Genomic DNA, 23,438 nt, shown 5'->3' with positions numbered 1-23,438 from the left:
AAAGAAGGAACACAATCTCTATGACCCCCCCCCCCCCCCCCAACTACTTCGACTGCAAGTGCTGATCATGATACGCTTCAACGAATTATTGTTAATAGTTGAGCGGAGAGTTTCATTTGCAGCTGCCCAGTCATCTGGAGTACAATTACCTTTGATGCAGAAGAATGATAGTCATGTATCTGATGAGTGACACAGAATTTGTACCTCTTTCAACTGAACTTCTGAACACGTCATTGCATGCACATGAATACTTAACATTGCCTTCAAGGTAAAGGATTAAGGAATAGTACATTTTGAGTCCTACAGTTTGGGGTAATATAGCAGTGAAACTTTGAAATACTTCACTCCTGATTCCCTAACAAAGGAAATAACAAAGTTACTAAAGCCAAACAGTTCATGGAGAATAAATTTTTTAGCGAGACTGTGGAAAGCTTATAGACTGTCATGTAAAACTGGGACACATTTTATCACGGGACAAAGGGTCAATTGTAGTTTGTACACATCAAAGCATTCATCAATTAGCTTCGTTCTCACAGACATGCTGTATTTCAACTACTGTTGATGGTTTTGTTTGAACCGTATGAAGAATTGTCATCGTCAATGTTTTATGCACAAATCAATCGTCAGTATCACAATTACATAAACAAAATAATAGTTTTCAATAGCATTCAAAGGATGAATACCTCAGGACCTAAACAGAAAATGTCCCCAGCCCATCCACCCCCGCTCTCAAAGGTGTCTAGTCTTCAGCCCCAAGGTCGCATTTGTGAGTTTGGTAAATTTTTATGTGATCTCTAAAATCTTTCTTGAAGGCCCCGTTCCACAAACTTTTTCTTGTATTAAAGTATTGCAGTAGTTGCAAATATCCATATCCGGAAGAAAAAAAATCAGAATGAATCACTTGTTTAGTAGCGAAAGTAAACAAAATAGACACAATTTAGAGACGCTTTTAAAATTGCAAACACATTTTGCTAATACAATCTTATAAAGTGTTTGTTGTTAGTTTTGATAGAATTCATTTCCAATAATGTTTTTCTTTCTTTCTAAAACGTAACTTTAACATCATTGCATCTGTTCTATTGATTTTATTTTAATGTGATGACATTTTTATGCAGCCTATCAGTATTAATGATAGTTTCTGATTTCCTCTCGGGCGGACATTTCCGATCAGGAATTATTCCAGCGTTATGCAGTGTGCTTCACATCAAGATCTTACACGTGCATTAAGATGCTTTCTTTCATGAATCAGATCTCCATGTTGGGGAGTTAGAATTTGTTTTTAAAGTTATAGTCAATCTAATTAACGAGAAAATGTCATCATTTATCGGATATGACAAAGAAATGAATGGGAAATGTCTATTCCTCCCTGTCCTAGTTCTAGATAGATGTGATTACAAAAATAGGATGGGGGTGTAATCATGGAAAGATTAACATATTGGGCATAAATGCTGCCTTCATTTTATCCGTGTGAAAAAAGGGACAAATCTAGTTGGTTCAAAGGTCAAAGTTCAAGCATCAATCGTCCTAATATCTAGTCAAATATTCTCCGTGGTACGCGGCCTCCAGACGCGCTGAGAGCCCGGGGTTCAGTACTACGCCTAAGGCTGTGACCCAAACCAGTAAGTCTTTATATTACAAGTTCCCCTTTCAGACCTTGCGATCTATAAGGCAGATGATGCAAAGGCCATCTGTTTCTTTGGCCAACGATTAACGATCAGGGTGTCATGTGGCCAGCACAACGACCAACCGCCTTTACTTTCCCCAACTCAGGTCAGGTACCATTAGAGCTGGGTGTCATGTGGCCAGCACAACGACCAACCGCCTTTACTTTCCCCAACTCAGGTCAGGTACCATTAGAGCTGGGTGTCATGTGGCCAGCACAACGACCAACCGCCTTTACTTTCCCCAACTCAGGTCAGGCACCATTAGAGCTGGCTGGACTCAGGGACACACTCAAACCATTAGAGCTGGCTGGACTCAGGGACACACTAAAAATCCCGAAAATAAAAAAAATCCCAGCCTTCACCGAGATTTTAATTCAGGACCCCAAGTTGGAAGCCAAGAGCGTAACCACCCAGCCACCGCGCCCCCAAAGTTCCTAGTAACAGATGTTTTTAAAAACCTTCTGATACTGTGCAATGGTTGTGGTGGTAGCCGCCCATCAAGGTTACTTCCCCCAGTCCAAGTAGATACTGTGCAATGGTTGTGGTGGTAGCCGCCCATCAAGGTTACTTCCCTCAGTCCAAGTAGATACTGTGTAATGGTTGTGGTGGTAGCCGCCCCTCAAGGTTACTTCCCTAAGTCCAAGTAGATACAAAGGGGAATTACCTGTTCGTTTCTCTTTGGAGAAAACAAAAACTTTTCACACTTAAATTAAACAAAAGCCATTTTCAATGAGGAGTCAAAGACATTGCAGAAAAGCTGTCTTGGATCAGTAGCAACAGGCTAGTCCTTTCAAAAACAACACAACATAAGCTACGTCACTCCGGTCAGTGTAGTTTGTTTTAGTCTTCACGTTTCGGACATTGTTTCAGAACTGAAGATATCGTTGTTGTCCAGATCTCCTACAGGACGGCAGCAAGCAAGGAACCATCGTGACTCATACCACACGACAAGGAAGCCATCCACAAAAGAAAGCCTCAGTAATGTACAAGCAAAATGTTAAAAAAAAAATCTTTTTTAAAAAGAAAGGGAAAGAAAATAAATCTGAAGACAGCAGTAATAAACTCCTTTTTTTCGATATAAAACAAAATTAATTAATTAACACTTGATCTGAGATTGTCTGAGTTGATATTAGCTTTGTAAAAACAGGAGTTTGCTTGCGTATTCATCCTAGACTTGAAAACACACTCACTGCTTTATCTTGACGGAGGGGGGGGGTAGAATGTTGAGGGAGGAGTGTATCTACTGCCTAACAGTCTCAATAGTTCTCTTAACATTCTGCAGTTTGCTAATTCAAATTTGAATGTCCTCGTGTATCCTAGCAAACTATAAGAAGTTGTGTTGGTATGGTAAAACTACGTTTTGGTTGATGATAGTATCTGGTTACATCTTTGAAAAGTATTTTCTGCACCAGGTGTGGGTTAACATTTCCATTGGAAGGCCACATTGAAAAAGGTAATGCTCTCCCAGGCCTCATATTTCTGATGTGTCAGCTTTAAGAATTGACAACTTATTAAATTGAGAGACGTGTTAACAAATCTGTTTATCTTTTATTTTCTAAGACAATGCATTACACATTCAATTTTACAATACGACAACCACATTTAGACCATAAAGCCAATGAAATAAACCATCAATTGACAACAGTTCATTCCCCTCTGTTCTACCCACATGTTCATTATTTAATGATGTTTCAACTATTAGTAGCTTTAGAGTTGTCTATTTAAAAAAAAAAGTTCATTAGGTAGGACTGAATGTCAGTGAATGATGTCTATGTATAAGTCCTACCCCTATCCCCTCATTCTAACAGGGCCGGTCTTAGATAATCCTTGGCGAAGTGAATTTAGTGGCCCCCAAATGATATACAAAAATTAAAATAAACAGCGAAAAAATAAAATTATCAAAATCCTAGTCCAAGAATAGCAATGGGGACAGGTTTGGCTATTTCTTCTCGGAGGCCCTGGCTGCCTAGTTTGCCTATGCCTAGGCAGGCCCTGGTTCTAATGTAATCTAGGTATTTTGGCTTATTTTTAATATCACAAATGTTTGAAGCTTGCATACAAAATTCCAAGTGGTTATTCAAACCTCTGATCTAAATTTAAACTAAACTTTTTTTCTTGACATAGATCTATAGTTGTTAGTCTTATGTGTACCGGTACACTACATGTTGTTTTCAAAAATTAAAAAAATGTTCATAGTTATCATTTAAAAAGACATCTTTTATCAATGAAACACAGTAAGAGAAGAAATGTGGGGGTGATATAAAGGCACGACCCTAAAGAAAAACATAGAAAATGAAAAGCGAAAAACTGGGAGTGACATACATAAATAGGAAATGAACGGTTCGAATGAAAGAGAAATGTTACCACAGAGGCATAGTGAGGGGGGGGGGTGTGTGTCAAGGGGAACACGATGACCCAGGCGCCACTCTCATTGGGGGCACCACACGCAAGAGGCGCCAGAAAATACAATTATTGTAGATATTTTAGTTAGATAGTAAATTCTACGGTTATTTGTATTATATTATTGTTATAAACCTGGTGGTGGCACAGATGGGGGTAGTGGTGTGTGTGTAGTCAGCCGACGCAAATCGCCCCAGGCCAGCGCTAGACGAGCGGTCAACCGTGACGAGCTACGACTGTCAGCCGAGACGAGTGTCAACAAGAAGGTTCGAGCAGGATCGGCGTCGTGAACAGAGCTCAGGAGCGTCACGAGAGTTGTAGTCATCTGACGACCCAGATACGTCGAGCGGCGTTCTGTCCGGTTCTAGAAGGCCAGTAGGGACCCTATATAAGAGCGGAGGTGTCGCAGTCAAGACGGTTGAGAAAAGGGGCTCAATACAGCAAGGTTCACGAGAGAAAGTTCACGAGAGAAGGTTCACGACAGAGCTTAGAACACGGTCGACTACAGCCCAGTTCAACGGTGTGGTTCTGTACGGAGCATTACGACGGTTCAGTGCGGAGTACTGTTAAGTACAGTTGAGACGACTGGCGTCTTGATCTTGGTCTGCGATCGAGTCCGATACAACGAACCTAGTGTGTGAAGTCAGTCCTGAACTGTTGAACCCAGTGCAAGCCCGGAACGAGACGGAGAGGCCAGTGCAAGAGTTGATACGGCGGTACGGTGTTATCGGAGAGATATTTGTACAGTGTACGTGTTGCCAATTGTACAGTATTGGCTGTTATTTATTCAACTATTAAAGTGTTACGTTACTTTGGAGCCCTGAGTTGTCAAGTTCTTTAAGTTGGTGGTGTATGGTGCAGTTTGCAGATAGCATGGATAGTGAGATTCGTAACATTATTATTAAATACTTTTTATGTATAAGCTTATCTTTCTAGGTGATGTTCATGGGGGTGGGGGGCACAATAAAGTTTCTTGTCCCGGGAACACGTTTTGTAGCTTGTACGCTTGTAGCTTGTACGCTTGTAGCTTGTACGTTTGTACGCTTGTAGCTTGTACGCTTGTAGCTTCTTGTACGCTTGTACTCTTGTAGCTTGTACGCGTGTAGCTTGTACGCTTGTACGCTTGTAGCTTGTACGCTTGTACGGTTGTAGCTTGTACGCTTGTAGCTTGTACGCTTGTATGCTTGTTGCTTGTACGCTTGTAGCTTGTACGCTTGTAGCTTGTACGCTTGTACGTGTGTACGCTTGTACGTTTGTAAGCTTGTAGCTTCTTGTACGCTTGTACGCTTGTAGCTTGTACGCTTGTATGCTTGTTGCTTGTACGCTTGTAGCTTCTTGTACGCTTGTACGCTTGTAGCTTGTACGCTTGTATGCTTGTAGCTTGTACGCTTGTAGCTTGTACGCTTGTACGCTTGTAGCTTCTTGTACGCTTGTACGCTTGTAGCTTGTACGCGTGTAGCTTGTACGCTTGTAGCTTGTACGCTTGTAGCTTGTACGCTTGTAGCTTGTACGCTTGTACGCTTGTATGCTTGTTGCTTGTACGCTTGTAGCTTGTACGCTTGTAGCTTCTTGTACGCTTGTAGCTTGTACGCTTGTATGCTTGTAGCTTGTACGCTTGTAGCTTGTACGCTTGTAGCTTGTACGCTTGTACGGTTGTAGCTTGTACGCTTGTAGCTTGTACGCTTGTAGCTTGTACGCTTGTAGCTTGTATGCTTGTTGCTTGTACGCTTGTAGCTTCTTGTACGCTTGTACGCTTGTAGCTTGTACGCTTGTATGCTTGTTGCTTGTACGCTTGTAGCTTGTACGCTTGTAGCTTGTACGCTTGTAGCTTGTACGCTTGTACGGTTGTAGCTTGTACGCTTGTAGCTTGTACGCTTGTAGCTTGTACGCTTGTATGCTTGTTGCTTGTACGCTTGTACGCTTGTAGCTTGTACGCTTGTACGTTTGTACGCTTGAACGTTTGTACGCTTGTAGCTTCTTGTACGCTTGTACGCTTGTAGCTTGTACGCTTGTATGCTTGTTGCTTGTACGCTTGTAGCTTGTACGCTTGTAGCTTCTTGTACGCTTGTAGCTTGTACGCTTGTATGCTTGTAGCTTGTACGCTTGTAGCTTGTACGCTTGTAGCTTGTACGCTTGTAGCTTGTACGCTTGTAGCTTGTACGTTTGTACGCTTGTAGCTTGTACGCTTGTAGCTTCTTGTACGCTTGTACGCTTGTAGCTTGTACGCGTGTAGCTTGTACGCTTGTACGCTTGTACGGTTGTAGCTTGTACGCTTGTAGCTTGTACGCTTGTAGCTTGTATGCTTGTTGCTTGTACGCTTGTAGCTTGTACGCTTGTAGCTTGTACGCTTGTACGTTTGTACGCTTGTAGCTTGTACGCTTGTAGCTTCTTGTACGCTTGTACGCTTGTAGCTTGTACGCTTGTATGCTTGTAGCTTGTACGCTTGTAGCTTGTACGCTTGTAATATGTACGCTTGTAGCTTTTACGCTTGTAGCTTGTACGCTTGTAGCTTGTACGCTTGTACGTTTGTAGCTTGTACGCTTGTAGCTTGTACGCTTGTAGCTTGTACGCTTGTACGGTTGTAGCTTGTACGCATGTACGCTTGTAGCTTGTACGCTTGTAGCTTGTACGCTTGTACGTTTGTAGCTTGTACGCTTGTAGCTTGTACGCTTGTAGCTTGTACGCTTGTACCTCCGTACGCTTGTAGCTTGTAGCTTGTAGCTTGTACGCTTGTAGCTTGTACGCTTGTAGCTTGTATGCTTGTAGCTTGTACGCTTGTAGCTTGTAGCTTGTAGCTTGTACGCTTGTAGCTTGTACGCTTGTACGGTTGTAGCTTGTACGCTTGTACGCTTGTAGCTTGTACGCTTGTAGCTTGTACGCTTGTAGCTTGTACGCTTGTACGCTTGTAGCTTGTAGCGTGCTCGGAAAAAGGAACTACAGCTCCGATGTACGACAGTGCTTCTACCAAGGGTTTTACCCTCAACAAACTAAAAAAAATACACTCTTTTTAAATAAAAATATGCGTATTAAACATTAAAAAAAAAGAAGTGTGATTAAATTTACAAGAACTCTATTTCTTTCTACTAAAATATAACATACGTTTAGATATAAGTATTTTCATTCATAAGTGGGATCTTATTTTAAAAGTTTGATGGGCATCCGCATACCTAAATCCGGCCCTGTTAAAATTCATAACTTATCAATATTTTCGTAATATATACAACCCTAATATACCTAATAGCTAGCTATTAAGAGATTTGTCGTCATTTATGAAAAACATTTAGGCCTATATAAACCCGCATGTTAGTGAGGCTTGTATTAAAAGATTCAAAGTGAAATCACTGCGAGTCACGCTCTCAGAAGATTGATTAAAAAACAGAAATGTAATAACTCTCTAGACTGTCAAGCTGATTGAATTCCTTAGTCTCTTTTAATCTGTACCATCTATCATTCTTAAACTCTTTTAATATACAACCTATTGAGTCTGTAGCGATTTATATTCTTCCTTTATTTTCCTCATAATAAATATCGTTGAGTTGTTTGACTTTTAAAAATTTCATCTAGTCCTCGCCTTTTTAAAAAGCTTTTACCAACTCACTCTGTCTATCTGTCTGTCTGTCTGTCTGTCTGTCTATCTGGTACACATTTTGTACACATTATTTCTCCCACTTCCCATTCTAAGATCAAGTTAAAACTTTGCACTAAATTGTTCATTCTCCCTAACAGCACATAAATAAATAAACAAAAATTGACCTAAAGTTTTTACTTATTAGTCGTCATTAATTCATTTTGTATTATCTATAGACAGTACTAGGCGTAATGGTAGAAATGAGTTTGTTTCAGTTATGTCATCCATTTTGTATACACATTTGATATGACATTAATAATATTGTTTATTCACATTATTATGTCCTTTTCATCGTCTTGGCAGTGTCCCTAAGTACAGACTTATACAGTTACTTTTGTCTAGTCGCTAGTTCAACACGTACACATTTCATTAGCGCCAAATGTTCCCTTCTATCCCTTGAACATCTGACAAGACATCAGGACAGCTACTGTAAGGCGAAGTTCTCTGTCGTGTTGATTCAACTGAACAAAACTTACTTCATTTTTTGAAATCGGATGACATTTCCTGAACGAAAGGTCAGAATGACATCTAGCCCTACCTGGAACAAGAAAAGCGTTAATGACATCTGATTTCACCGTCGTGGTCATGGTGCTGCAAATAAATACAACGGCTATTTATGGTCCTACCAACATGCACTTTAACCATCAATAGTCAACAAAACGAAGGTGCCGAAGTCTACGAGTTTGTGGGCAACACGAACTGTTTTAGACACCTTTTAGACACCTTTTAGACACCTCAATCTCGGATCAAGCTGAAATTTTGCAGTTATTTCTTTTACCTGACAACACAAGAATCAATAAAAAAAAACAACAACAAACAATTAGTTATTTAACTATTAGTAATTAATTATTTTGTTTTGCATGTGGAGTTCGAATTCAGGGCACTCACTTTTTATATATTTTTATAAATACATTTTAAAAAGCGATGACCCAGATACCCCCTTCTTTCTCCCCTACACCTGTCCAATAGGTCCAGACAAGTGATAGGATCATAGCGTATTGAAAAAGCTAAAGGCATGAAATTACGCAAAACAAAAACAATTGGTAAAAATATTTGTAATCGCCATGGGCGTAGCCAGGATTTTATTTCGGGGGGGGGGGGGTTTGGGGGAGCCGCGCCACCGAGCACTATTTCTGGTATTGAAAGCCAACAAAATGCATATTCTGAGGTATCTACAGTGCATTTTCCTGCTATTAAAAAGTCTTATTTCAAAAACCTAATGTGCCATTCTTACTGACATTCGGCGCATTTGGCGGCAAGCTGTTTCCACAAAAATCTGTCACTGGTAATGTCTGAAGCCTCTTCCCACCTGCTCTGAGGATCTCCATGAATGTGTGGCACCAAGTTGTACTAGGATGTCATCGCAACTCTTCTCATGCGTAATTCATTTTGTCGGAGAACATGTCCCACAAACCTCATGCGACGCTCTGTCACAATCTTACTAAGGGGTCGACTTCCAGTTCGGCATAGGATTTTCTTGATTTAGACCCGATGTCTTTAACTGACTCCTAAAATCTGTCTTAGCCATCTTTGTTGAGCCACATTTAGTGTTTTTCAATTTCGGCTAATGACTATTCACTGCACTTTATTAATGGCCAGTGGTAGAAATGTGTAACTTCTCGTGAATACGCTCTTGCAATTATGTGACTGTAGTTTACTTTAGATTTTATATCGAAAAGGGAAGTTTTATCGTCAAAATTATCTGTTGGGGGTTTTAAACTAAAAAAATCTCTGGAGTTTTTTTTTGTGTGGGTTTTTTAAAAATCAAAATCCCATTTAGCTACTGTCATAGAATTTGGTAACTGTAGTTTGCTTTAGAATAATATTGAAGATAGAGGTTTTACACATCAAAACACAATGTAGGGGGATTTTAAACTCTAAACCAACTGGAGGAGAGGGATTTAAACTCAAAACCCCTTTTGGCAACGCTCATTGCATTTTGAGTGCGTAATTTGCTTTTTTTATTACGTTGAAGATGTATTTTTTTAAGCTTCAAACCCCGCTGGAGGGGGGTTTAAACTCAAAACCCCTTTGGCTACGCTCATAGATTTTAGAGTGTGTAATATGCTTTTTTTTATATTGAAGAAGTATTTTTAAGCTTCAAACTCCACTGGAGGGGAGTTTAAACTCAAAACCCCTTTGGCTACGCTCATAGAATTTTGAGTGTGTAGTTTTCTTTTTTTATATGGAAGAGGGGGTTTATCGTAAATTTTTTTTTTTTGGGGGGGGGGGGGTTAAAATCAAAATCTTCCTTAACTGTGCTCTTGGAATTTGGGGATAGTCGTTTGCATTTTTTTGGTTTTGTTTTATAGAGGAGGGGGATTTAATTGCAAAAACCCCGCTGTAGGGGGTTTTAAACTCAGAACCGCCTGGTAGGGGGTTTTAAACTCAAACCCCCCTGGTAGGGGGTTTTAAACTTAAAACCCCTGGTAGGGGGTTTTAAACTCAAAACCCCCATGGCTGTGCTGGGGCAAGTGATGGTTTAGTATTAAAATCTCACCTAAAATAAACAAAATCGAAGCAAAAATTCAGTCACCAAATTCCGATTTGCATTTTGCTTCTTTTGAATGTCGATCCGATATGATCAGATTCAATCCGATCAGAGCCAATGCTATCAGAACCAATGCTATCAGAACCAATGCTATCAGAACCAAGGCTATCAGAGCCAAGGCTATCAGAGCCAAGGCTATCAGAGTCAATGCTATCAGAACCAATGCTATCAGAACCAATGCTATCAGAACCAATGCTATCAGAGCCAAGGCTATCAGAGCCAAGGCTATCAGAGCCAATGCTATCAGAGCCAATGCTATCAGAACCAATGCTATCAGAGCCAATGCTATCAGAACCAATGCTATCAGAGCCAATGCTATCAGAGCCAATGCTATCAGAGTATCAGGATGGCTGCCTGGTCGTGAGGTTTGCGCGCTGGACTGTCGTTCGGATTTATCGATGGTCGAGGGTTCAAATCCTGCACGCTCCCATCCCCCGTCGTCCTGCGGGAGGTTTGGACTAGGAAGTAAACTATCTTCAACTCTGAAGGAACATCCGAAACATGTAAAACATTTTACAAACATTTTTTTAAACATTTTACAAACCAATGCTATCAGAGCCAATGCTATCAGAACCAATGCTATCAGAACCAATGCTATCAGAGCCAATGCTATCAGAGCCAATGCTATCAGAACCAATGCTATCAGAACCAATGCTATCAGAACCAATGCTATCAGAACCAATGCTATCAGAGCCAATGCTATCAGAACCAATGCTATCAGAACCAATGCTATCAGAACCAATGCTATCAGAACCAATGCTATCAGAACCAATGCTATCAGAACCAATCTAATTTTATTTGAACCTAAAGTAGAAATCGATAAAAAAAAATTATCTCTGGAAAAAAATGATTATAAATCTCATTTACATATTTCTTCAAATATTTTAATAAATTAATTAAAAAAAAAATGTTTCCCAGTCAGAAGTTGTGTGTTCACTTAAAAGCAAATGTACTACTTGGACTGAAATCATGCGCCTTAATCCTACATGGACAAAAAATAAACATTTTAAGTATTAAAATGGTTTCTAAAAGTAACAACAGAAATTATAAAAGAAAAGTAATAGCACAGCAAAAGACAACCAACAACAAGCCACACCACAAAAACATCAACATCACGAAGACCAGCTCGTGAGCAGTGACTTCCTGTTGTCTGTTGTTTCCAGGCTCCAACATTCTGTTTGTGAAGAGCATAGAGAGCCTTGGCACATATTTACTAATTACGTGACACAAAATACTCTTCTCAATTCTTTGGTTTTGAACCAAGTTTCTCGGGTCCAATTTTCAGGACGTTTCGAAAGACAAACAACATAAAGCCAAAATAAAACAAAAAAGAAAAAGAGCTGAATAAATCAATTTTTTTTCATTACCAGAAAATAAAAAAAAATGTATAAAGGCTATTAAAATATTATATTGATCATTTGCAGCTCACAGGCTCAACACATTTTTACTTCTACGGGTTACAAAACTAGTTTTAACTCCCCTCCCTCCTTCGTTCTCTGGCCCGCCTTTTGTTTTTCGTCACAATGAAGACCTAGCGAGAGAGAGAGAGAGAGAGAGAGAGAGTATAACAAAGCTAACATCTGGGTGTCACCCACATCTACATTTCTATAAAGACATGCTCACCTAGATCTTTGAACACACACTCAGGCACACCTGATGGCGTAAATAATATTTCATCATTACTTAGAGACAAATAAAAAAATGTATAGAACATCCAGGTGATCAACTTGTTCGAATGATGAAATAAATGTTGCCTTTTGCTTCATTCTTTGTGGAGTTCCTAATATGCCTTTGTGTGGTCAAGTAAGACTTTCCTCTGGAGTAGGTCATAGTAAGTCAATACCAATGGTGAATTAACTAGTGGATGTAGATTCAATTCGTTTGTTACACACTTTGTGTCATATCTCGGAGAGCTAAAGCTTGTCATAGTTCAACATTATGTATTTATCTTTTAAACTGAGACAGATCTTTAGTAATTCTTTAGTACTTTTGCAATTCTATATTACATTTGAAATACTATGTTACACATTTAATTCCATGATAATATTTTAGTTATATAATACAATGTCTACGCTATATTACGATTTCAAGTTTCAATTCTATTATACAATTTGAATTCTGAACTATAATTTTATTTCTATAATACCAGTACACTTTAAAAAAAATTATAATTACTATTATGTATTAGAAGTGCATTTTTAGATAACAATTGCATATGTTTATTACAATTCTATATTGAAATTAAAATTCTATGCCTGTAAATTGATTTCAGAAGCAAATCCAACTTGGCATTCACTCTCATAAGTGCATTATGGACAACAATCAGAACAGTGAAAAACATATACAGATAGCAATGGATGTGAAAGGGGAAAAAATGAATGATCCTATTCCCACTGAACCGCGTGAGCGGTCAGCATCAACGTGGACAACCCGCAGTACCGTGATGGCAATAAACCGGCCCATTTATCACACACGGACAGTGAGAGATAAATATTTAAAGCCAGATGATTCTCCTAAATCCTGGAAAGTGAGTACACTCTGTAGCCTAATCAGCAGATGTTCTTGACAAATATCATTAAACATTAAGACCATTCACATTTCTACCATGTTAGTTCCTGTTTTGTAAATCTACGTGCATGATTGACTTTAAAAATAATCGGGTACGCTTTTTTGAGACTATAAGTCTCTTTTGCATTTATTTTAAGATCGATGCAGAGGCGACGTGTCATTAGATTTGTTAGAACTCTTAGTTTTTGAACTTTCAACCTGAGCACATGACAGCTACTAACCTATATTTATATCTATATCTATAATTTCATTGGCCCATTGAATAACGTTCAATGCAGAGCTCTTGAATGGAGCGCCTTTGTCCGAAGCTGAAATTATAGAACCTTTTTTTTTTGACTGTTCAAGGGGAAAATGTTTCCTAACCTCACTGAAGTGAAGAGTCCAGATTTCTCCATTGTATGACTCTGACCAGGAAAGGCTTTAATCCCCTGACCAGGATGAGGTTTTCACAGACTCCAGTGTCAGGAGGCCCCCATCAATAAGATGATCATATTCACGAGACACGGCTCCTGTAGTCGACAACGTAAGTTGCTCTTCTTACGCGAAGGCCGCGCCCACGGGGTGGACACTCCTTATTCCTGTAATGTACCATATGGTCCCGGCTGGGCGACGGACGTGACATAGGGAGCGTTTCTCACATTCCCACCTACTGGCAAGTCGTTTGTTAGAACACACTTTGGTAGCTCGCTGGAGTCAATGTTCGCTCTCGTTCCTCGCCTATCTGCGGGCAGACGTTTCCACTGGGGCACCAGGTTGAGGCGACGGGGGCTGGAATACTCCATGTGTAATAACCAGATTGTCTTATAAACCATAACGTCCTGTCTTATAAACCATAACGTCCTGTCTTATAAACCATAACGTCTCTTTTTGTGTCATTGACATTGTTTGTTTACGTGTAGGCCAATGTTTGTTTACGTGTAGGCCAATGTTTGTTTACGTATAGGCCAACGTTTGTTTACGTGTAGGCCATTGTTTGTTTACGTGTAGGCCAATGCTAACATATTGTTAATAATTTCACCCATACGAAGGAGAACATCACCCAGAGATTCAAGAAAGATAACCTGTCATCACACTTGAAGCCTGAAAAATTGAAGAAGTGTGCCACAAGTCTTTTCCCTTGTGTTGGCATTATGCGAAAATATAATTGGAAAACTGATTTACCCAATGATATTGTTGCTGGTCTTACTGTTGGCATTATGCAATTGCCACAAGGTTAGTATCTCCACACGCAAATTAAATAAAAATGTATAACTAATAAGTGTGATGCACGCAAAAGCTCTGTTGGAAAATCCTTAAAAATGTTTAAAGTTATGCTGAACCTTAAATTGACACACAGGCAGACAAATACAAATGGCCAATGTGAGGAAAAAGACTCAATATTGTAGCGGCCCTAAATAATTCTATGTAACATATTCCCACAGGATTTGTCTAACTCAAATGTTACATTGTATAACCAATGTCCTGAAACCTGTGTGCAGGATTATGACGTGTGTACAATAAGTCATAGAACATTCTCTAAAGCACATTTTCCAATGGAATAAAAATCACATCTAATGAATGACATCACATTGCATTGCAGTTTCAGCACTTCATAACAACATAAAAAGAAAAATCGAATATAATGATATAGAATTTTCCAATATCACAATGTTTATACCATTATATCTATGCCACTATGTCTATATCCCATTATCATTACACTCAGAATTGTAAAGACATTGAAGTGGTTGAAGTCACGATGTATGGCAGATTATGACATGATTCCTGAACAGAATATTCACCATCCTCAGGCCATGCCGCCTGTGTTGACTTGGTCATTGTGTTGACTTGGTCATTGTGCTGACTTGGTCATTGTGTTTACTTGGTCATTTCCTCCATAGGGATGATGTATGAATTCCCTTTGTGGAGAGAAAAAAAAATCTATAGAGAGTGAAAAATAATAACCTCAGCTCTGGAAGTGAAGTGAGCCAAATGAGAAATGGTTGGTTCTTCTACCAACAAGCCTAATGCCACTTTTACCTTCATTGTATGAGGACAGGAATGTGTCTCCAGAGTAGGCCCTTTCAGTCACATGACTTCAAGGGATGCAGCGCATTTGTTCTAAGACTGAAGGAGTTGTTATGTTGCAGTGTACAATGGAATAATGTATTTTCTGTAGGGTACAATTATAAGTGCAATATTACTTTCGTAAAATTAGTATTATGTTTCATATTTCATGTACTTTTGATCCCTTTCTGTTTGTCAGGTATGGCCTACGCTATGCTTGCTGATCTACCTCCAGTTGTTGGTCTCTATGTTTCCTTTTTTCCAGTCATCATTTATTTCTTCTTCGGTACATCCAAACAAGTCTCCATGGGTACGTACATTTAGATAGACTTATTTCCCTTTTTTCTTTGAAATACATTTACTCTCAATTGATGGGATGAAAACTGGTTGATTAGACAATGATTTGTTATTACAGGAACTGTTGCTGTCATTAGTTTAATGGTTGGAAGTGTGGTATCATCTCAAGTTACTCAATGATTTGTTATTACAGGAACTGTTGCTGTCATTAGTTTAATGGTAGGAAGTGTGGTATCATCTCAAGTTACTCAATGATTTGTTATTACAGGAACTGTTGCTGTCATTAGTTTAATGGTTGGAAGTGTGGTATCATCTCAAGTTACTCAATGATTTGTTATTACAGGAACTGTTGCTGTCATTAGTTTAATGGTTGGAAGTGTGGTATCATCTCAAGTTACTCAATGATTTGTTATTACAGGAACTGTTGCTGTCATTAGTTTAATGGTAGGAAGTGTGGTATCATCTCAAGTTACTCAATGATTTGTTATTACAGGAACTGTTGCTGTCATTAGTTTAATGGTAGGAAGTGTGGTATCATCTCAAGTTACTCAATGATTTGTTATTACAGGAACTGTTGCTGTCATTAGTTTAATGGTTGGAAGTGTGGTATCATCTCAAGTTACTCAATGGAGGAAAGAGCATGGTGTACTGACTGAGAAAGATCGTTTAAACATCTCAGAGAGCCTAATAGAACAAGAAAGAATATTTAAGATAGAAATTGGTGCTTCTGTAGCTTTTATAACAGGGTTGTGTCAGGTAATAATTTCATCAAATAGATTAATAGATGCATTGTGGTAAAAATAGATTAGTTAAATGTAGTCAAAATGAGATTTTGAAAGATTAGTTAGATATAGCTGCTTTAGTCAGTAGGCCTTATAAATAAACTAAGTGAAGCCAAAGTCATAGTTATTTGGTAAATTTGACAACCAGAGTGTATAGATTTGATGTGATGTGATGCCTGTCATTTTTTTTATGGCTTGTATGCCTAGGGCCATATACTTCTAAACTGGCCATCACACTTGTTCTCACTTTATAAGTTAACAAAACGTAACTGACGGAATACACAATTTTTGATGAAATAGTAAATATCACATCAAATATAGCAGTAGGTAGTAATTTGATAGCTGGGTGAGTGTTCTAGGATTGAGTCTGGAATAACAGGGTAATTACAGAGAAGAAAAAAAAAAAAGATGATAGTTGTAGTGGCTCACTGATGGAGCAGACAGTTTTGTTTTTTGTCTATCAATAATGATGAGAATCACTTAAAGGTTGAGACTGCATTATGATGGTGCACACACTTTGCACACTATTTCTTGGGAGTACCACCATGTCAAATAGAGTTATCTTTTCCTGCCATTTAAGATCTAGATTTTTTTTCCTCTATTAAAGGTTTGTCTTCTAGCCCAAAGATTAAGAAGAGTGCAGTATTTCAAATGGGTATGCAGACCAAGCTGCGCCCTACATATTTTACCTCACTAACACATGTATAATAAGATAATAAAGAAATTGAAAAAAAAAAGATGCATATCATTAGATGAATGCTGATCATGTCCTTCAAAACTGCTATCTTTACCATGAGACCCATACAAGACACTGGCCCCAAAACACCCCAATAGAAAGAAAACTAAATGAAGAGCTCCCCGATATGGAAACCACTGTGCAGTTCATCTCATATATTGTTCTAGTCATCTGAACGCTCCAACAGTACATCTCATATATTGGTCTAGTCATTTGAATGCTCCAACAGTTCATCTCATATATTGGTCTAGTCATCTGAATGCTCAAACAGTTCATCTCATATATTGGTCTAGTCATCTGAATGCTCAAACAGTTCATCTCATATATTGGTCTAGTCATCTGAATGCTCAAACAGTTCATCTCATATATTGGTCTAGTCATCTGAATGCTCCAACATACAAATGAGAATGAGGAGGAAGAAGAAATTAGATGAAGGTTGTTGTTCTTCTTCCATTGATATGGTCACAAAGGGTGTAAAAGATTAGTTAAATGTAGTTAAAGTTAGATGTGATTGTTATTGATGATTAAAAAATTATTAGATGATGATAATAAATGTATATTGCAATAATAACTCATGTTTCTATTGAATGTATAGATAGGAATGGGGCTATGTCGGTTTGGGTTTGTGACTACATACATGGGTGACTCACTAGTCAGTGGATTCACCACAGGTGCTTCCATGCACGTGTTTACAAGTCAAATCAAGACAGTACTGGGAATCAGTATACCACGATATCCAAACCTTTTAAATTTGATCTATGTAAGTAGCACTTTTATATTTTGGTTGAAGCTTGGTTTTCTTTTTTGGTGGAACTTGTAAAATCTATTGAATTATCTTTTTATTGAGGGCTTCCACTATCCAACCATTGTAACTCACTAGCTTGCACTGGTTTTATAAAATTAGAACATTAAAAAATTATTTTTAAGTTCAAATTTAAAAACTCTTATTGTCCTATCACATTCTCTCTCTTTCTTTTTTTTTTGTAAAAGAAAAAATGAATTATTTAAGAATATATAGAGTCCAAGTTAAATTATTGTGTATTATTATAAAACTAAATTTATATATTTAATTTATATTATGAATTTATTATACATTAACAAAAAACATAACTTTGATTGGTTTTCAAATTTTGTTAAATGACCTTCTTGGAACAGATGAGAGAAGTCCCTTCGTTCTGTGGCCTATGACTTACTAAGATATTTAATAGCAAGTACAATAATTATCCACTTTGTCTGTCACAATAAATGTCTGGTACTTGTAGCTAGGAGAACAGTTTTCAAAAATGTATTATCTTGACCTAACTTTGTATCAGTCAAGTGGATGTGTTTTTACATATATCATTCACTTTCTTGTTTTCAAACTTATATTACAAACATGGATTTTAATGTTTTATCTAATGTGTTAAAATATTGATGTCTACTCATTTCTCCAGACTTACATAGCTATATTTAAAAGTATTCCAAAAACAAATATAGCTACCTTTGTGTTTGCTGTTGTGTGTATGATCATACTCTATGTTGTCAAAGCACAAATTAATGATAGATTCAAGTCCAAGCTTAAAATGCCTATTCCAGTGGAACTCATTGTGGTAATTACTTGCATGCATACTAATTAAGAGTTTAAATTTCATTTTAATAAGATTTTTATTAGATTTGAGGAATTTGTAGTGAGAAACAAGTAGACAAAATGAAATTCTTCCTATTGATTCAGTCATTTTAAAAGAGTACTATTTTATTTTTAGCTTTGAATTGTGTACTGTTTATTTTTATTTATGTTATTTTTGTGTGTTTTTTTCTCTTATCAAAGGTAGTGGTCAGTACATTAATCTGTCACTATGCGGAGCTCAACAAACGATGGGGGATTAAAGTTGTTGGAGCGATTCCAGCTGGGTACATATAGAGTTTTACTTAAATGTTAACAATATTGATTTGTCTTTAACTAAATGTTCACTAGACAAATCCATCTCTAAATTACTATGAAATGATATCTAACATTGGTCTTTATTTTTTGTCAGCCTACCATCCCCACAGTTTCCAACTTTTGAAAATGTGAATGATTATGGTGTTGATTGCATCATTATTGCTGTTGTGGCATTTGCTCAGTCAGTTTCTTTAGCAGTAATTATGGCAAAAAAACATCATTATGATATTGATTCCAATAAAGTGAGTAAATACTGTTTTATAAGCTTGTGTTGGGCCTTGATTAATGACTACAATATTTCCGTGTGAATCTTCCTCCCCACTTGAATAAACACAAATTAAGTTCCTTCCCAGCCAGCCATTGGTATAGGATTTAAATAGTTAACTCACAAGATAAGTTAATTAACTTCATATTATTATTGTTTACAAAAATCCCATAATACTAAAAAAAACTATCTGACAAAGAATCAAATATTGTATGTCCCTTCCTAGACCTTTTTTCTACTACTAAGTTATCTCCATTTTTCATTTGTTAACTCTTGCCTTCACTTTCATTTCTAAGGCTCACAATCTCAAGTATTTCAATTCTCTCCACTGTTATAATATCTAGTCACAACAGTGATACTGCCTTAATAGGTTAATCTCACACTTTGACTATTCATTTGAAATATTGTGTTTAGTGTTTGATAAAAACAACCCAACTTTTCTGATTCAATTTGACAACTTCAAGCTAAAGATGCAGTTATTGCTATCACATATCCCAGTGTTGTAACGGATCTGGTCTAACAAAACAAAACAATGGCATTTAATATGTTTGAAATAATGTATCAGATTTATGGGAAATAACTTAATATTTACATGAAAAATGTGTATTAATAAGTAATTTAAAAAGGTGCAATACATTAAAGCAATTTTGATTATTAAAATTGAATTTGAAATTAAACAGCTAACAGAAATTGAATCCAAAGTAGACTAATTTTTTTTTATGCATAACTTAAATAATTAGTTTAATTGCCTTGCATTTTGTCTAGGTTATAGTCCTTTTTTTTTCTTACTGAATTATTTCATTTTAGATGATTTGGGAATTTTACTTGAATTAATTTTTCCTAAATGTCTTGGCACACATAATTTGAGTAATGTTGATAAATGTATACATATTTTTGATATGCTAAAAATATTTTGTAGACTTTTAAAAATTCAATGACTCAATGAAAGAAAAGTTTCAGCCAATATACATTACACCACTAAACATCCATGGGTGAGAACTCTTAATAAATCATTTGTATGTTAGTAAGATGTTATATTTTAAATACTGGATGATTGCCTGGCCATGCAGTATGCATTCTGAACTGTCATTTAGTCATATTGATGGTCTGGGATTCATACCCTGCTCTGTAAGGGGTTTGGACTAGGAAGTAAATTATCTTCAACTCTGAAAACATGTAAAACATTTACAAATATTTTACTCTTTCAAACTAAGAAATCTGTGTCAAGAAATATTATGTTTTTAGTGGTCAAACATAACGAGGGTATTATCTGACCAGACCTTTCCTTTACCACCTTTACTTTCATAAACAATTGTCAGATACTATTTAAAGCTTGAGGCTAAAGTCTTGAAAAGAAAAAACAGAAATCTATTACTACACTCATTCATGAAAGAATAGAAGTTGATTAAGATCATATCTAAGTTGTTAATTTGTCAATTTTTTTTTTACTTTGAACATTGTCAATGTATTGTTACGAATCTCACTATCCAGGCTCTCTGCAAACTGCACCATACACCACCAACTTAAAGAACTTGACAACTCAGGGCTCCAAAGTAACGTAACACTTTAATAGTTGAATAAATCTGAGCCAATACTGTACAATTGGCAGCACGTAACACAAGACTGTACAAATATCTCTTCGATAACACCGTACCGCCGTATCAACTCTTGCACTGGCCTCTCCGTCTCGTTCAGGGCTTGCACTGGGTTCAACAGTTCAGGACTGACTTCACACACTAGGCTCGTTGTGTCGGACTCGATCACAGACCAAGATCAAGACGCCGTTCGTCTCAACTGTACTTGATAGTACTCCGCACTGAACCGTCGTAATGCTCCGTACAGAACCACACCGCTGAACTGTGCTGTAGTCGACCGGACTGTAGTGAACCGGGCTCTGAACCCCTGCCGTGAACCTTCTGTCGTGATCCTCCTTTCTGAACCGTCTTGACTGCGACACCTCCGCTCTTATATAGGGTCCCTACTGGCCTTCTCGAACCGGACAGAACGCCGCTCGACGTTTCTAGGTGGTCAGATGACTACAACTCTCGTGACGCTACTGAGTTCTGTTCACGACGTCGATCCTTCCCGGACCGCCGTCGATCCTTCCCGAACCGCCGTGTTGACACTCGTCTCGGCTGACCGTGGTAAATCGTCACGGTTGACCGCTCGTCTAGCGCTGGCCTGGGGCGATTTGCGTCGGCTGACTACACACACACCACTACCCCCATTTGTGCCACCACCAGGTTTATAACAGTATTTTTTTTCCCCATTAATTTTATTATTTAAGACAGAAAAATAATTAAACACAATTTCTGATGTTTAATTTTTAAAAAATCAACTTAAAAAGAAAATACTAAAAATTACAAAAAACAGCACAAAATTTGTAAAAAAAAATGATAAAAGCTCATTTCTATCATATCTATATTAAACTTTAAGAGCTTTATTTTTGACATAGTAATAAATTTAGAAATGATCATGTGACTTTATAACAGGAATTGATTGGCTATGGAACTGGAACACTTTTTGGCTCATTTTTTTCCTGTTATCCCATGGCTGGTTCTGTTTCTAGAAGTTCTGTCCAAGATTCTGCTGGAGGTAAAACACAAGTAAGTCTTTTTTTTTATAATTCTACTTGATTTTTGTTCAATGATTTATTTGATGAAGAGAGCAAACTCTTAATAGAACAATAAAATGATTTTTACCATTTTTATGTTCTCATAAAGGTAAAATATGAACAATCTCTCATGTTTTGCTAAGTGCTTATGTTTGTGTAATACTAGTTTTTTTTTTCATAAATATTGTTATAACCGCCATCCAAACACTCTTGTGGAGTTTTTGATCTCCCATCAAGCGCCTCCCCAGGTGGCGGATAGGGGAATGCCCTCCAGATATGGTGGGTACCGGGGAAATAAAATACCCGGGGTGGACCAAAATCAAACCTGCTGCCTTGCAGGAAGTGGAGGGATCCACAAAGGCTAGGGCACCTTACCCGAAAGTAAAGGCAGCTATCCAGAGAGCTGAAAGGGGCAGCCCCCCAGATGGTTATGCACAGGGCTAACAACTCTGTCATATAAAAAATACTGTTACGAAAGCTAATACACACAAGAAAACCCGGACAGATCTCAACGGAAAACGACCTAGGCCTGGAAAAGGACATGATTTTTGTTTTGCGACATGGAACGTGCTAAGCCTTTATAGAGCAGGTGCGCTAGCCCAACTTACTGAAGTGTTAAAGAAATATAGGATACCCCTTGCGCCCTACAGGAAATCAGGTGGAAAGACTCGGACATTCTCAGAACCAAGGAGTATACTATATTTTATAGTGGGGGAAGCACTAACAACTTAGGTACAGGTTTTGCTGTTAAAAAGGAAATGGTAGGTAATGTCATTGGATTTAAACCTGTAAGTGATAGACTCTGCTCACTACGTTTGAAAGGAAAATTCTTCAACATATCATTTATCAATGTTCATGCCCCTACTGAAGATGCAGATGATAACACAAAAGAAGCCTTCTATGATGGACTGGAAAGAATTTATGATGAAGCGCCAAAGCATGACATCAAAATAGTCCTAGGAGATTTCAATGCAAAAATTGGAAAGGAACCAGCATTCAGACCAATAATTGGCAAAGAAAGTTTACATGAAGAGACCAACAATAATGGCATAAGATTAGTGGATTTTGCATCAGGAAAAGGAATGTCTATCAGCAGCACAAAATTCCAACATAAGAATATTCACAAGGTAACCTGGATCTCACCTGATGGCAACACCCAGAATCAAATAGATCATATACTCATAGATAAGAGACATGGATCAGACATACTAGATGTAAGAAGTTTCAGAGGAGCTAATGCTGACTCAGACCACCTACTAGTAAAAGCTAAATTTAGACAAAGAATAAGTACCATACACAATTACCAAAGAAAGAGAGCACAGCAATATGATAGTCAAAAACTCACAAAGGATCCACTTGTTGCAGAAACTTATAGAATGGCACTCCAAACACAACTGACAACATTAGAAAAGGACTGCGAAAATAACATAAATGAGCATTGGGAAATAATAAAGCATGCTATCAAAAGAACAGCAGAAGAGGTAGTTGGATTTAAACAAAAGAACGAGAAAATAGGGTGGTATGATGATGAATGCAGACAAACTATAGAAGAGAAGAACAATGCTCGAATGATAATGCTACAGAGAGAAACCAGGAACACTAGACAGCAATACAATGAAGCAAGAAGAAGGGCCACAAAAGTTGTAAGAAAGAAAAAACGGGAATGGGAAAAGTCCAAGATTACTAAAATTGAGGAACTAGCAAAGGAGGGAGACATGAGAGGAATGTATATGAAAATTAAAGATGAAAAGAACGGATTTCAAGCTAGATCACACATGTGTGAGAACAAAGATGGTCAGCTTATTACAGAAAACAGCAGGGTCATTGAGAGATGGGCTGAATACTTTGAGGAGATCCTAAATACCACTGAAGATGGAGACAATGGAGAATATGAACTGCCGCATGGGGGACCAGATCCCTTAGTGAACCCTCCAACACTCATTGAAACATCAGAAATAATTAGGAC

At 37.7% G+C, this 23,438-nt stretch overlaps 1 protein-coding gene across 5 annotated transcripts in view; it reads left to right on the top strand.

Annotated features, from left to right (window-relative positions):
• Window positions 1-23,438, top strand: part of LOC106053518 (sulfate transporter-like) — a 49,130-nt gene that overhangs the window by 7,933 nt on the left and 17,759 nt on the right. For 4 of the 5 annotated variants that reach the window (XM_056037187.1, XM_056037186.1, XM_056037190.1 and 1 more), the window contains exons 2-10: window positions 12,516-12,770; window positions 13,840-14,023; window positions 15,057-15,167; window positions 15,723-15,910; window positions 17,268-17,432; window positions 18,106-18,261; window positions 18,480-18,562; window positions 18,688-18,835; window positions 21,351-21,464. In XM_056037187.1, coding sequence (XP_055893162.1) covers window positions 12,555-12,770; window positions 13,840-14,023; window positions 15,057-15,167; window positions 15,723-15,910; window positions 17,268-17,432; window positions 18,106-18,261; window positions 18,480-18,562; window positions 18,688-18,835; window positions 21,351-21,464 — 1,365 coding nt within the window. In that variant the 5' untranslated portion in view covers window positions 12,516-12,554. Of the gene's footprint in view, window positions 1-11,855; window positions 12,075-12,515; window positions 12,771-13,839; window positions 14,024-15,056; window positions 15,168-15,722; window positions 15,911-17,267; window positions 17,433-18,105; window positions 18,262-18,479; window positions 18,563-18,687; window positions 18,836-21,350; window positions 21,465-23,438 lie in introns of those variants that run through there. The other variant, XM_056037189.1, reaches the window with a different exon arrangement.

This window comes from Biomphalaria glabrata, chromosome 8 (genome assembly GCF_947242115.1).
Source record: "Biomphalaria glabrata chromosome 8, xgBioGlab47.1, whole genome shotgun sequence".
Lineage (NCBI taxonomy): Eukaryota > Metazoa > Mollusca > Gastropoda > Planorbidae > Biomphalaria > Biomphalaria glabrata.
This window is presented reverse-complemented; position numbering and strand designations above follow the sequence as displayed.